General features: G+C 31.2%; 1 protein-coding gene across 5 annotated transcripts in view; it reads right to left on the reverse strand.

The window, feature by feature from the left end:
• The window catches only part of LOC134681945 (uncharacterized), a 29,940-nt gene extending 14,908 nt beyond the window's left edge, over positions 1-15,032 (reverse strand). The window contains exons 1-5 of one of the 5 annotated variants that reach the window (XM_063541571.1): positions 14,944-15,032; positions 5,321-5,472; positions 4,134-4,205; positions 3,071-3,112; positions 2,140-2,195 (exon numbers count right to left, since the gene is read on the reverse strand). In XM_063541571.1, coding sequence (XP_063397641.1) covers positions 2,140-2,195; positions 3,071-3,112; positions 4,134-4,205; positions 5,321-5,472; positions 14,944-14,989 — 368 coding nt within the window. In that variant the 5' untranslated portion in view covers positions 14,990-15,032. Of the gene's footprint in view, positions 1-2,139; positions 2,196-3,070; positions 3,113-4,133; positions 4,206-5,320; positions 5,473-11,304; positions 11,387-12,462; positions 12,586-14,695; positions 14,895-14,943 lie in introns of those variants that run through there. The other 4 variants (XM_063541577.1, XM_063541572.1, XM_063541573.1 and 1 more) reach the window with 4 other exon arrangements.
• Between the last annotated feature and the right edge of the window lie 1,778 nt (positions 15,033-16,810).

A 16,810-nucleotide genomic window follows, 5' to 3' on the forward strand; every position in this document is an offset into this window, starting at 1 on the left:
GCCGATTGTGTCCTTTTATCGATTACTTAGAAGTACATATTGTAAGAGTGTATACTTAGAACACAGGTGATGCGTGCATAGCAACCGTGCTCAATTTGTCAACGTTTTCCCTGAACTTTTGGGAGTTCTTGTGACTTCTACATTTTTCGGTTTTTTTTTTTAATCGGTTTTGATATTGAACATTGGTAAACTCATGTTGCCTTAATTTAGAATTATCAATATCTAATTGAGTAAATTTTTACAATGTTTACATTGCTGAGATGTTGGATAAATATTAAAAAAGAGAATATTTAAATTTGGTTAAGTAATGGAAATCTCAGATGGTTTCCGATATTGGTTCTTTTTAAACATGCAAAACCAGTAGGAGTATGGATTCATAATTAGAAAAACATGACATTGATGCACAAAAAGCGATTTGTTAAATGCACTCTATGGAAAAGGTTATGAAAAAATAAACATTGTATATAAACGAACCAGTTATATTTTTGATACGATTGTCACTTTTCTATTCCTGAAAAATATATCCTTCCTTAATTAAAAAACAGTATGCGTTTCATTATCAAAATATCTTGTGACAATCATGTATATAGACTTAGGGGCTATTGTTAGAACATGTTTATCGTCATAAATAGTATCGAATTGCAATGTATATTGGAAGCGTAAACAAAAGATCTGTATTTTAATTAGATTGCTATAACAGTTTATTTTTGCATTTAATCAGCAAGACAACAAGATATCATCTAAAGATGATACAACCAAGCATCTTGTTCAGGAAAAAACGTTCTTGAAAATAGCAGGAAACAGTGGAATACAAGTAATTGCAATCAGCAAGCCTTGATGATATCCATACTAGTCAAGGTTTTGAAGCCTTTATCAATACCCTATTCAGACTAACGTCGTGCCATTGATATCAATCACGGTTACGAAGGCTTTATAAAAAAAAAACTAATCTATATTAATTGACGTCACATGAAATTTACTAAATTTAATCATCGGTACAAGGCCATCATTCGTAAATATAATTCAACATGCAGACATCTTATACGTTCAGGTGTTTTACATCCCATCTTTTATGGTAATATATTTTACAGAGGACAAACATGTCAGTATTCACCTCAAAAGATAACAAAACTTGTAAACAGACTTATTAAGAAGGGATATAGTTTCGATACTGTTGTCAGGTCATTAAAGATTGCATATTTTGGCTTTAATATTGATTCACTTATAAGGCCTTTGCATTGGAATTAAACACATTTAATTTAAAACGTTGTTGACATGACACAGGTTATGTTATATTATTATGTCTGTTGTTATTTTAGTATTATTGTCAGTTTGCATATATATGTATAGAGGTAGGGTTGAGATCACAAAAACATGTTTAACCCCGCCGCTTTTTTGCATCTGTCCAAAGTCAGGAGCATCTGGCCTTGTTAGGATGATTTTAATTTTAGTGTCTTTCTTGTGTATAATTCGGAGTTTATTATGACGTCCATTATCACTAAACTGGTATACTTATTTGTTTGGGGGAGGGCAAGCTGGTGCGGGAGTTTCTCGCTGCATTGAAGACCCATTTGTTGCCTTCGGCTGTTGTCTATGGTCGGGTTCTTGTCTCTTTGGCATATTCCCCATTTCCATTCTCAATTTTATCTACTTTTTAAAAAGATTCATTTTAAAGTGTACTGTATATAAAATGCCTTTTTCTATATAAAAAATTGTATCAACCCTTAACCAATATAATAACTGTTTGGATTAAATTGGTGTCTCGGATATTGAAAAAATCCTATGATATTATCTATCGTGTTGTATCTTGTTCAGGTGTAAATTTTATTGAGTGTAAATAAAGATTTACATAGTGACAATAACACGACACTAATTCACAAAAAAAAATTAAAAGTTTCTTAATTAATGATGGAACGAATTATAAAAAAAAAAAAAAGATTTCTTTGTCGTAGAAGTCGTAATAAAACATAAAACCATGTTCTTATAACGATAAAAGTGAATACGTAGAATAATTAGAACCAATAAATAATGTATTAAGATTACATTCAATGAAATTGCAAGAGATTCTATTACTCAGTCATGTAAATCAATGCAAAATAAACGAATAAACAACCTGCATCACACTATGAAACAACGTACCTGGATGGTATAGTTCGGTTGTAAACAATTTTTTTGTTCATGCACATATGCATCGCCTGAAAGATAAAACTGTTCTAATGATTACAGGAGAATCCATATACTTTACTCAAGACGTTAAAACTGTGTAATAACGCAAAGTCAATTTGATTAAGCAATACTATGATTTATTTCCATTTTATTTCATACATTTTTTTATTTGTCCGTTTACTTACGAGCCGTCTTTAATTTTCGATGTCGACTTTAATTATTTTGCGTTTAACAACAATATGTATTAGATCCTGTATTAGTAAATAAAATTTGTAAGAAATATGGGCAACATTTTTTTTTTTTTATCTTTTAGCAACTATGTTCTTCAACCTTGTGGTTTTTGTTATGTCTTTCAACTTTGATTCAAAGTATGTTAGGCATTCTACACCTAGTTTATTTGAAAAGTTTTTACACATTAAATTTCGTTAAATTGGAAATTTCTAAATGTTTTTAAAGATACCAGTATTGAACTTTGTTCTATCCTGAGATGTATTAATTCAGCATTTTTATCTCATGTTACATTATTAACAATTCCATGAATTTTAACCGCTGACCTTATATCTTAAAGACTAAAAATAAATAATATATAAATTAACTTAGAAATTACTATTTCGAAAATAGTCAACTTATAGTAAAAACAAGAATTTCTTGTGAAGGGTTGTCTAATTGGCAATCCCACCACATCTTTTTCTTTTATTTTAACTCATAAATAAGATCAAGTTTCTTTAAATTAACAATTGGCTTAAATTAAAATATGGAGCAGATACTTAAACTTTGATAGTCTACATAAGTTTTTATCGATGTTACACTTGCTTTATTGATCCTTTACTTTTACTTTTCATCAAACACATGTTGATATTTTATTGTATTGTGGTACGAGGCGCATATAAAACTGTTAACTTACTCCATAGTCAGGTTGAGATAAATCCAATTTAACTGTAGGTTTCTAAAATAAATAGAATGCTTTTATTTTCAAAATGATAGATAAAAAATACTAAAGATACTAGTAACATGTGACACACGTTGAATAAACGTACGCTATTCCATTCAGGTTTCCTGCAGTCTCTCTCCTATTTTTCACCAATTAAAGATTATAACTATTGGATCGGCTCAGAACCTTAATATGCTTTAATGAATTATAATTCAAGAGTTAGTTGCATAGGTTGCTATGTGACGTTGTTTTTTTAAACGTTAATGTTGTGTTAAAAATAATAAAACATGTTAGCAAAATTTGTATATGATTTTTTCTCAATGTAGATTATTTTTTTTCTTTATTTTATTAAACTAGTTTTACTTCATTTTTACTTCATTTTTACTTTTAACAATATACTCATCTACAGCTTCAGTTAAGTATCCCTTAAATTAGTTGTTGGATATCTAGAGGAAAATATTTAATAATGTATATCTATAAAGTTAGTTTAATGTAAATTTTGAGTAGAATTTGAACCATTACTTTTTGTTAAACATCAGAATTTGATGAGGTCCCTTCCTAGCATTAAATGTCATTTACCAAATCTACAAAACAACTGTAAGATTTCGTCTTACAATTAAATTCATGATATTCTTATGAGAAGTGCGGTCGGATTATTTTCTGAAATTAGATAAGTTTAAATGGGAGAAATGCCTTAATCTTTAATCCATATCTAGGTATTGTTTGCTACTGTTTCATATTAAACTTAGAAAAAAACGTGTGTACGAGCTACTTAAATCAGCAGTTGTTTGTCAGAAGTCCAAGATATTTTTGTCAAATATAAAACCCTGCATCATATAAGTAGTGAGATCTTTTGAAGTGCCATTTATAAAAATTTAACATTTTGATAGGTCTAAATAAAATTAACATATGGTAATAACATGTATATTGTTGAGGACTATATAGGTTGATTAAAATATCTGATGTGTTGTATTATGCGTTGTTTGACCCTCGTCTCATATCCATTTCCCCATTGTACGCACAAAAATCTACGTACTCTAGTTCCTTTTACTGTTGGTCCAGAACAAATGAAATCATTACAGCCGATGTCTATGTAATTATTAGGCCACTGAAAAATACAAGCAAAATCAATGTATTTTAATTATGAAGACGTCTCCGGTGCATTAAAATACAAGAACAAGCAACGAATTATTATTATTTATTATCATTGTCAAAAGACAAAGAATAATGTTGATACACTTCCTGTTATTTTAATTTGATTATTCCATGTGTCCTATTTTATGTTGACTTAATAATATAAACGAATTAAAAGTGGTTTTTTTTTAGACTTTCGGTCGTTTAATTTCTTCCTTTTTTGTTACAATACATGTATACAAGTGTGTGTATGTATCATAATTTTGTACTTCATGACTCCATACATTTGCGTCAATTATCAAATATATGTAACACACTGTTATGACATTTGTATTTTCTGTGCTTGACATGATATACTGAAACTTGTCTATCATTTATGACTATATTGTTTATTTTCGAGCTTACTATATCATTGATGTTTACCACCGTTTCATGTTTGATCATTATATTGAATGGATTCTTAAGTAAAACACATTAATCTTCATTTAGTCAAACATTTACCGTTTGTAAATCAACTTTTCTTTTTTCTCTTGAGAGTTAATTATCTTTGATTTTATATAACAATGATTCGTGTCTATTAATTGCATTCTATATCCCTTCAGATCTAACACCTGATGTTCATTCTTTAATGTCATACGCATATCATTGGGTGTGTCACTTGAAAGAAATATATCAATAAAGGTTGAATTTAGTACAAGATATGGTCACATATTCTTCTCATATCTGAACAAAAATGTAGGTTGAAAATGAGTTTTCATTGATTAGGAGTGTGGGATGTGAAATCACGCAGTTGCATTCAATACAAATAAGGATGTTAAATTCGATGCATCGTGTAGGGAGAATGACCATCTACATGGTGTACTCTTTGATCGTTTAGTAAGTGGCCTGTTGCATTAAAGCTTTAGTCCTATACAACAATTTTTTTAAACAATTTGTATTCTTCATTGCCCGCCTTTCGTCATGAAGGACTGATTGTGCATATCCTACTGACATGATTTATTTTCCAATTATCAGCGTGTTATCATATATATAATGAGTATATATATAGCATCACACATTAATGTTAGTATAGTCTTGTATAATATATACCTCAGCGTCATCACAACTATGGTTGGGTTCGCCCATCTTTATCCTTCCTTTGCTGTCATGTTTTATACCCATACTTAAAGATGATGTTAATGTCATCCATACCAAAAACTTGAACATTGCGACCAAGAAGAAGGTTAACAAATCTGAAAATACTAGAAATTCAAGATGTAAAATAAGTGGATGTTTATTTGATATACTGGAGGGTACAACATGATCATCGAAATAAATAGTTTGACCTGGTAATGACTGCAAAAAACGTTCAACAAAAAAGGATGAAAAATCAGGACTGTGGAGGAAACAGCTGTACAGACATGTAAAAAAATAATTTTAGTCTGAAATAACAACAGGTGATTATAAATGTCCCGTCCGAACGAATAGTTATCAAAGATACCAGGATTATAATTTTGTACGCCAGACGCGCGTTTCGTCTACATAAGACTCATCAGTGACGCTCATATCAAAATATTTATAAAGCCAAACAAGTACAAAGTTGAAGAGCATTGAGGATCCAAAATTCCAAAAAGTTGTGCCAAATATTGGTAAGGTAATCTATGCCTGGAATAAGAAAATCCTTAGTTTTTCGAAAAATTCTAAGTTTTGTATACAGGAAATTTGTAAAAATGACCACATTATTGATATTCATGTCTACACCGAAGTGTTGACTACTGGGCTGGTGATACCCTCGGGGACGAAACGTCCACCAGCAGTGGCATCGACCCAGTGGTGTAAATAGTTATCAAAGGTACCAGGATTATAATTTAGTACGCCAGATGCGCGTTTCGTCTACATAAGACTCATCAGTGACGCTCATATCAAAATAATTATAAAGCCAAACAAGTACAAAGTTGAAGAGCATTGAGAATCCAAAATTCCAAAGAGTTGTGCCAAATATTGGTAAGGTAATCTATGCATGGATTAAGAAAATCCTTAGTTTTTCGAAAAATTCAAAGTTTTGTATACAAGAAATTTATAAAAATGACCACATTATTGATATTCATGTCAACACCGAAATGTTGACTACTAGGCTGGTGATACCCTCGGGGACGAAACGTCCACTAGCAGTGGCATCGACCCAGTGGTGTAAATAGTTATCAAAGGTACCAGGATTATAATTTAGTACGCCAGACGCGCGTTTCGTCTACGTAAGACTCATCAGTGACGTTCATATAAAAATAATTATACAGCCAAACAATTACAAAGGTGAAGAGCATTGAGGATCCAAAATTCCAAAAAGTTGTGCCAAATATTGGTAAGGTAATCTATGCCTGGAATAAGAAAATCCTTAGTTTTTCGAAAAATTCAAAGTTTTGTATACAGGAAATATATAAAAATGACCACATTATTGATATTCATGTCAACACCTAAGTGTTGACTACTATGCTGGTGATACTATCGGGGACGAAACGTCCACCAGCAGTGGCATCGACCCAGTGGTGTAAATAGTTATCAAAGGTACCAGAATTATAATTTAGTACGCCAGACGCGCGTTTCGTCTACGTAAGACTCATCAGTGACGCTCATATCAACATATTTATAAAGCCAATCAAGTACAAAGTTGAAGAGCATTGAGGATCCCAAATTCCAAAAGTTGTGCCAAATATTGGTAAGGTAATCTATGCGTGGATTATGAAAATCCCTAGTTTTTCGAAAAATTCTAAGTTTTGTATACAGGAAATTCATAAAAATGACCACATTATTGATATTCATGTCAACACCGATGTGTTGACTACTGGGCTGGTGATACCCTCGGGGACGAAACGTCCACCAGCAGTGGCATCGATCCAGTGGTGAAATAGTTATCAAAGGTACCAGGATTATAAATTAATACGCCAGAAGCGCGTTTCGTCTACATAAGACTCATCAGTGACGCTCATATCAAAATATTTATAAAGCCAAACATGTACAAAGTTGAAGAGTATTGAGGATCCAAAATTCCAAAAAGTTGTGCCAAATATTGGTAAGGTAATCTATGCCTGGAATAAGAAAATCCTTAGTTTTTCGAAAAATTCAAAGTTTTGTATTCAGGAAATTTATAAAAATGACCACATTATTGATATTCAAGTCAACACCGAAGTGTTGACTACTGGGCTGGTGATACCCTCGGGGACAAAACGTCCACCAGCAGTGGCATCGACCCAGTGGTGTAAATAGTTATCAAAGGTACCAGGATTATAATTTAGTACGCCAGACGCGCGTTTCGTCTACATAAGACTCATCATACGAAATTATTCTGTCCCTCTCCGACTGTAAATTAAACAGTCTTCACAAAAAAATCTTCACTAATTCAGTTGTAACCAGTCTTATGCCAGTGAAGATGTCAGAGTGTTTTTTGTTATATTAAAGTTTATTTTTAAATATTATCTCTATTAGATCACACTGAAATCACAGTTAAATACACTAGTTTTTGGTGGAATTAGTTAATTCTTTAGTTTTCTATGTTGTGTCATGTCTACTATTGTTTGTCTGTTTGTCCTTTTCATTTTTAGCAATGGCGTTGTCAGTTTATTTTCGATTTATGAGTTTGACTGTCCTTTTGGTATCTTTCGTTCCTCTTTTTGAAACATGATGATTCAATAGGATTGATTCCTTACCAATATTTTATCTGTAGTATCCCATAAAATAACTACTAGGCAATAAACTTGTATTTTTGTTTTGAAATAGCAAAACATTATGTGTATTCATATTTATATTGGGTATTTAACTGTATAATACCAATTATACAAAAAGCATGACAAATAAACAGCAATTTTATCCATAAAAACAAATACAATCTCTTTATTTCATTGAAATCCTATACAGAAATGATACTCGTTGACATTTACGGGACACAAATACAATTACCAAAATAATCAATAGAAAAAATACAGACATATGTTCTACATTATAAGTGACATATAGTCTAACTTGTACTGTTATGCATACTATTTTAATAAGATAGTTAAGTAAGCTTCAACAATACAAAACAACAAGCTTTTGTTCCAACTCAATGTTTTACATCATACATACGGTCTACTCAGCTATACCTACATTACAAATATCAATATAGTGACTCTTCAAAATGAAACAACAGTTTTTTTTCTCGTTGAAATGATGACTTTAAATACCTTAAATTCCAACAGAGTATATTTAAACTAAATTCAAAGTTGTAAATATTGCGATCGGAATTCATTTTCAACTCCATTCATGCAAAGAGGACGGACTATTTGCTGTGAAGGGGTTTTAGTCCAATCTGAAATTTCTATGAGTAATTTGCTATTACTTATTCTAAACTTCATCATTGTATAAAGTTAAGTATATGATATATTTCAATTTCAAAACGATTTATAACCTCATTATACGTTCTTAGTGTATTACCACCTTTACATAAGAAAATTTCTGTACCAAGTTGGAAATATGACAGTTTTTATCCATTCGTTTAATGTGCTGGAGCTTTTAATTTTGCCATTCGATTAGGGACTTTCCGTTTTGAAGATTTCCTGGGAGTTCATTATTTTTGTAAAAAGTACTTTTTACCATCATGACTATCAATAACATACCTATAGTCACAGAAGAGCTTGTTTCCATGATTTCATGATTCATCCTCTATTGTGAATATTTTTGAAACAAATAATATTAATAATACTTATTTGCTTTTCCCAAACATTTTAAAACCCAAATTTACTTAATAACATTTTTATTTTATTAGAAAAATCGTTAGACAGGATAAACTTTTCTATAAATGCTTTCTTTACCATATTTCCACTATTCAGAGTAAAAATGTGAAGCCAAATTTGAAATTTTGTACAAATTTGTAGTCTTTTTTTAATGTGGTCATTTTTATAAATTTCCTAGACACAAAACTTTGAATTTTTCGGAAAACTAAGGATTTTCTAATCCCAGGCATGGATTACCTTAGACGTATTTGGCACAACTTTTTGGAATTTCTTATCCTCGATGCTCTTCAACTTTGCTCTTGTTTGGCTTTAAAAATATTTTGATTTTAGCGTCACTGATGGGTCTTACGTAGACGAAACGCGCGTCTGGTGTACTAAATTATAATCCTGGTACCTTTGATAACTATTTAGAGCTTACATTGATAGCATTAATTCACTTAGAGTTATTAATACCAGCCAATACAAAATTCCTCATTCTACATTTAGTTTTTTTTTTATAGTGAATGTCATTTTGATGTGACTTCATCATTGAGTGAAAGGGAAGTAATCGTGTCCAATAGGATATCGACAATATAGTTTTACTTCGAAAGAGAATGTTGGATATAATATTTTTGCCAATATATCAGTATTTTCAAAAAGATTTCTTTCAAGAATCTCTATTAACACGACATATTATCAAATTGTAAAATAGTAATATAAATTAGAAGGAAAAGACAAGACGTAAAAATTTAAATAAATTGCGTAACAAAAAATGGCCCATGTGAAAACTTTTGTAGTGCAATAGAATTAAGTTCAACATATTATAGACAATATATGGTAACACACATATTCAAAACAAGGGGAAGGTACACAATTGATTTGAAATAGGCTGAACGGAATTCATCGCATATTAATAACGGATCAAGCCAAGATGTTTAATCAAACATAAAAAAGGACGTTTGCATAAATCGTAAACTTAGGCATACGACAGAATGAAACATACATAAACATGGTGAACGAATGCATTGACATCACAGCCTATAGTCAATACCGAGTGGGGATACTAATTAAAACCAATGGTATAAGCAAATGTTCACACAGTAAAAAATGTACAACATAAAAACACGAGGTGTGAAAAGTGGAGGCAATCTAATTAAGGTAAATAACTCGGATTTCGTTATATAACATAGGTGTCGAAGTTCTCTATTGTCATTTGATTGAAGTGGAGGCATACATAACTATAAACTAGTTAAGAAAAACTAAACAAAGCAAATTTGTCAATGGAATATAGATCATATTATATTAAAACTCTCAAGAAATATCCATAGCACAGTTTCATGATAAAAAAATGCAATATGAAATTCAAAAAAGCAGACACAGATACTATCTACAAGTCAATCAGGCAAAACAAATACTAGTACCTAAAATACATTTTAAGACACAACTGTACAACTAGAGGCATTCGTCATACACATGGATAGAAAGCAAAGTACCGGCTACTTTATTAAAATTACTATATAAAGTTACATAAGAAGTAAAAGTAATCGGGACCAGAATAATGAAAGCCGGTAAAAAATATTAAGACGATGTTAATATTAATAGACTTACAAGTAATGACGTCCAATTATCAAAATAAAGATGTTTATCGTGGAATCAAAGATACAGCACACTGGAAAAGGACACATATTTAACTGTTTTAATTTTAAGATCAGAAAAAGTGAGAATTTTTATCAGAGGGAAGCTGCAATATATAAACAGCAACCAAACTTTACGGAAATTCATTTTTTAATAACTATAAAAAAACGAAATATAAATCTGTAAGTTAATATTAAAAATAGAAAAGAACCGATTTCATCAAATTATCAAGTAGCAGATAAATCAAATGAATTGAAAAGGATACAAACAAGGTTGATATCTGACTAAAGCAGTCTAAAAAAAATACTAGTAGTTTTAATAAAAATACAAAACTGTAAACGGTGTGACAAGAAAACTCAAGCAATACATCTATCAAAAAATGAAAAAAAGATATAACAACCTCCGTAAACACATAGGATAAAACAGGTTAACAATAATTAGCAATTACTTTCAAAATTTTAAAAGACCAGAAAAAAACCAGAATAAACAAGGACTCTCCAATAGACATAAATGTTTGTAAACAGAACAGTTTTGAAGTCAAAATCCATGCGACTACTGGAATTAAGGCATTTATTGGCATTGTATTTTCAAAGATAAAGACTTGGTCGGTTTGTCACACGACTAGAGAAATAAATATGTCATGCCTATATTTGACCCACACTTCGGATTGATAAAAAATATATATATATATATATATGTGCATGCTATAACACTTACATTATTATCATACAGAATTTCCTTTCAACCCTGTATAATAACGTGATACAAAGGATTATATACTTTTTTGCAATTATTTCGCTATGCGAACTATAAAATGATATTAACCTTACACAGTTTACAATTGAAATCAATAATTGTACAGACATATGTTAAAGAAACAGGTGGTTTGTTCCCTTCGTTAATGCTCTAAAGCTATTTATTTGTAAAACTTATTTACAATCATTTTACTTGGTTGTGTTTGTGTGGGCTCACGAATACGTGTAATCCCTTTTCCGATTATAAGCAAATAACAAAAAACTATTGATTATACATAATGTCCATGTAAATGTAACAGTTTTACATGATTTTACTTACAAAGTAGGACAAATGAGCTTATACTGTTTAACTATACATGAACTAAATCATGCATACATCTAAAGCAGTGATCAGTTATAGTATTTATACATGTATGACAGTAGAAAGTTGTTATGCACACATTGAATATAATGTTTGATATAATATTCAAGCACTTAATATAGGAAGTCTTAGAATATTTGAACTTATTTTTTTTATGTTTTTTATAAAACCTCAAAACTATACACCTTATTAACTCTCTTGACTTCTTTAAATAAACCCCAAACTCATAAATATTTGAACTTAATATATGAAAGAAAGTCAAATATGTGCAACAGTTCATAAATGGCCGTAGATGATTATATTTAAAGGGAGACAAAACAAATCGAAATTCGTATTAGAACACCGCCTCTGTAGTAGAAACGGCATCTCGAGACGCGAACAACCTGTAGTATGAGCTTACTATGAATGCGTTGCTACCACTGAGAGCAATGTTAGCAATTTGGAAACTATAAAAAACTAACAATTATCATAAACTTGTATTTTCTAATGTCTTTTGTTGTCTACTAGGGATAACATTCCAACAATGAAGAAGTTATGTACGTTTTAACTTTTGTTAGTCCTAAATAGAAACGATAATTAATTAAATAGCAAATGTATTCAAATGACACAAAATTGCATTTTTTACAGACTTAGTCATATTCTTAGTAAGAAAGGGATTTAAATATATTTTGGTTCCTGCGTTTTAAATGAAAAATTGTCATTATTGATGTCCCAATTATTTCAAATGCACAATATTAAATAAGATTTAAAATATGTTACCTGCATGTATCTAGTAAAATATCCTTTTGTATGTATATCATCAGACGTTTCTACTTGGACTACATGTCACATTCGAATAAATTAGAATAAATATGTTGTCCTGTCATTAATTATATTGTATTATTCAACAAGTTTTAAAAAAAGATACTAATTAAAAAACAAATTTTAATCTGGTGTAACTACATAATAATGAAGAAGGGCATCACTGAAATAAGAGGCTGTACAGATAAGAGAATGCTGGAAAAAAAAAGCGCAGAATAAAATACAAAGCAATGAAGACAAGAAAATAGGCAAAAAGATACATAATAGAGAAAATTTGGTAGAAAAAAATAATGAGAATAAATTGTAAAGAGTTAAGATTAACGACCTACAAATGAAAGAATGCAGAAATCAAGATCGGAATTCCAATACTTAAATAGAGACAACAAGAATTAGAAGCCATCTCTTAACCGTTCACTTATCTAGTACATCATAATCTTATTGAAGCAGCTAAACTCTTCATAGATACCAGACTAAATTATTTGTACGCACAAAATGGGCAGATACATGAACTGTTTCAGTTAGATGGCGAGTAAAGGTTACTCTGGAAGTAAGGAACAGCATTCACACAATAAAAGAGTCCTATTCAAAATAAAGATCTACATATTATGAAAATGAAGGTTTGATAAAATACATATTACTTTCCAACAGATCCTATTTTTGAAGTATGTATGAATGTATAGGTAAAACCTTCCCGAACAGACACATTTATTTGAATTGAATACAATCATAATCAAAATTTCAACTTTATCAGACAATTACAATCAAAACCAAGGAGTAAACAAGGACTCATAAAACCAAAAGACATTTACATCAACAGTTACAAATAATAAAAAAAGAAACAACATGAAACCCACTTAAAACCGGGAGTGAAACCCGGAAGGGTAAGCATTTCCTGTGCCGTATACGGCACCCGTTGTGTTATTTCTTATGTTGAGGAGCATAGAGGATCCAAAATTCCAAAAAGTTGTGCCAAATACGGCTAAGGTAATCTATGCCTGGGATAAGAAAATCCTTAGTTTTTCGAAAAAATCAAAGTTTTGTAAACGGGAAATTTACAAAAATTACCACATAATGTAACAAATTCATTGGCTTCCGAATTAAAGAGTCCAATAAAGAATATCCAAACCAAATTCATCTTATACCAACTTAGCCTGAGAGAGATGAAACTTTTTATTCCATAAGTTGTTTCTTTTTATTCATAAAAGGTGAATTCTAAACAAAAATATGTTACAAATCATGTCAGTACCAAAGCAATGACTACTGAGTTGATTATACTGTAATGGGTTGGCAGTACACCGGCATTTTTGGAGCTTTTAATGTGGAATAACATATGTTTATGAAGGTTAGAAAAGCGCTTAGAACCATTTGGATCTTTGAAAATAGATACGACTTTAGGGTTCGAAACGTACCCGTTGACATTTCTCGATTTTTATCACTGACCTTGAAGCCTCAATCCACTTAGAAAACTTAAGACTCAGCATTTCTAACAAGACCACAAACTTGTGTTTGATTTAGTACAGACAGATTGCATAAATTATCGATAGCAACCATTTGCTTTCAAAAGAAACTTTTAAAAAGGATTGTTTCTCATTTTCATCGTTTCTAGCTAGTGACAATCAGTCTGAATTGTCTTTTATGTGAAACATCCGAGATGGTATCTGTCTGTTTGTCCTGGTGTGAAAGGATATGTGTGGTTACCTCAAACAACTACCACAGAAAATGAAGCTTTGAAAGTTTGATGTGAACTGTTTTTGTATAAATGTTAGGAAGCCATTAAGAGAGCCATCATGACCAATAAGTGAAGTATAATGATGATGACCATGAGTCTTTCTACGCCGAGAGGCAGAGGTGATAATATTCTTCGTATTCAACGTACTACAGGTTGGACTAGATATATCATCAAAGAGCATCCAGTAAAAGATGTATGTAACCTGGACTGACCGGAATGAAAGTCGGAGAAATTTGGACTACTCTACATGCAAAACAATTTATTCTGCTAATTGACGGATGAAAATATATTTGTCCGAAATCCTTTAAAATCAAAACGCAAAAGTAGAATATTCAGATTTTAAAATGTTCAAATACATTCCCGGACCTTTGGATACGAAAAAAAAGCCATAGATTATTATCCCGACTATATTTTGTTCTAGTAAATAACGTTAAAGGATAGAAAAGAAGAAAGTTAACTTACATATATCACCTGTCCTACATTAATCCATTTCAAACTCAGTGACACAGAATGTAATTAATGACTTTCATATCAAACGTTAATGATGGAATATTTTGTTATATCGACTTATAAACCATATGTCTGCAACATACGACAATTTTCAACATTTTTCCAATCATCCGATATACTGATTTGTGTCGAGATTATGTCCCCTTGAGAATTTTCTACTAAAATTTTCTTATTTGATGACCATTAATGATTCCCATTACCTTTTAAGTAGTTGATTTCAAAGTCGATATTTGTTTGAAATTTCATTGTATTGAAATCGTTATAAAAACTGTCTGTTTGTACTAGTGTACATGTATTTCCGCGTTTTATAGATTAATGATGGTAAGTTATACTTAACATGTTAACAGCCTTAACATGGCATGTAATTGTCAACATTCAGCCATATTAACTGATCGAGTGAGGGTTGCAATCAGTAGAATTCAAAAAGGTTCAATTAAGAATTTGGCGGCAATTTCTTTAGCTGTTTTTTGACAAAACACGCATTCTCATTATTTCGTATAAAATCTAGACCGACAATATTTGTCATACCACCCCCAAAAGGCCTGCCATCGCCTGGTATTCTACACCTCCACAAATGACAGAAGGCAAGCGCAGTAGGATCGACTTCGATACAGGGTTTGACATCAACGATCAAGACCTACTGCGTACACAACCACACACATCGCCCGTCATCAACACTGAATCGAAAGAAGCAATACAAACAGCCATGCTAGCAGAACGACCTGATACTCCGTACCAGCCACAACAACGCAGTCGGAGTAAAATGAAGGCCAAACGACAAACAGACACCGGTCTGTAAATAGGCTGTTTCCTGTCTGCAATATCCAGACAGAATAGCCGGACGTAGAACATCCACATATCATCATTTGTCATACCACATCTTCATATATCTATCGACAATGTTAGATCTACAAGAACGCGATAGAATTTTGTGTTTTCCTGTTCTCTTCACTCAGATTTTAAGTTTATATTAAAAATAAGATGTGAGACAACTCTCTACAAGAGCTCAAATGACACAGAAATTAACAACTATACGTCACCGTATGGCCTTCAACAATAAGCCCAGTATATCGCATAGTCAGCTATAAATGGCCCCAAAATGACAAAAGTAAATCAATTCAACGAGAAAACTAACGACCTAATTTATGTACAAAAATGAACGAAAAACGAATATGTTACACATCAACAAACGACAACCACTGATTTAGAGGCTCCTGACTTGGGACAGGCACATAACATACAGAATGTGGCGGGGTTAAACATGTTAACGGGATCCCAACCCACCCCTTACCTGACTCAGTGGTATAACATTTTAAAAAACACAAGAACGAACTATAAAAATCAGTTGAAAAATGACCGTTTCTGTAGATTTGTGTATTAGGAAATTTCAAAATAGCAAAAATACTGAGTGGGAATTTACATTTTGTTCATTAGAATACTAGTAATGGGAAATGTTGTTCACTACAGTAATGTTTATTGTTTCATTGCAATTAATGCAGAAGGTTGATTTTTTTACGGAACTTGACTCTCCAGAGATTTTATTTACATGTATAACATAGATGTTCGTTATAATATTATTATATTTCAAACATAGATAATTTACTATGTCCATTGTATTTTAGCATGAGGAGTACTATAGTTAAAATGCAGTTTGTCTCTGGTGATTGACATGTTTTGCTGAAAGCCTACCTGCATATTATTAAAAATTATATTTTGTACGCGATATCAGTGACAATTTTTTTCTTCTATAAATAATGTGGGGCTATGAAAGAAAGGAAAATACATGTTAGGCTATTGTTAAATCCTTCTATCATGGAACATGTTATTAATATAGTCACCTGTAAAAATCAGTCATTAGAACTGAGGACAGACGTCTTATAAAACAAATCTATGTAGTTAATGTCTTATAGAAATTTTTACCTGTTTGCTATATTCTGTTTTTTTAAGTTTAGTTTTTCGCAAACTAATTATGTTTATATGACAGATATTGTTATAATTGTTTATAAATGAATGGTGTTTCCACTCAAACAGGGGCATATAGCTATATAGGTATCAATTAAAAAAAAA

This window comes from Mytilus trossulus, chromosome 8 (assembly GCF_036588685.1).
Source record: "Mytilus trossulus isolate FHL-02 chromosome 8, PNRI_Mtr1.1.1.hap1, whole genome shotgun sequence".
Taxonomy (NCBI): domain Eukaryota; kingdom Metazoa; phylum Mollusca; class Bivalvia; order Mytilida; family Mytilidae; genus Mytilus; species Mytilus trossulus.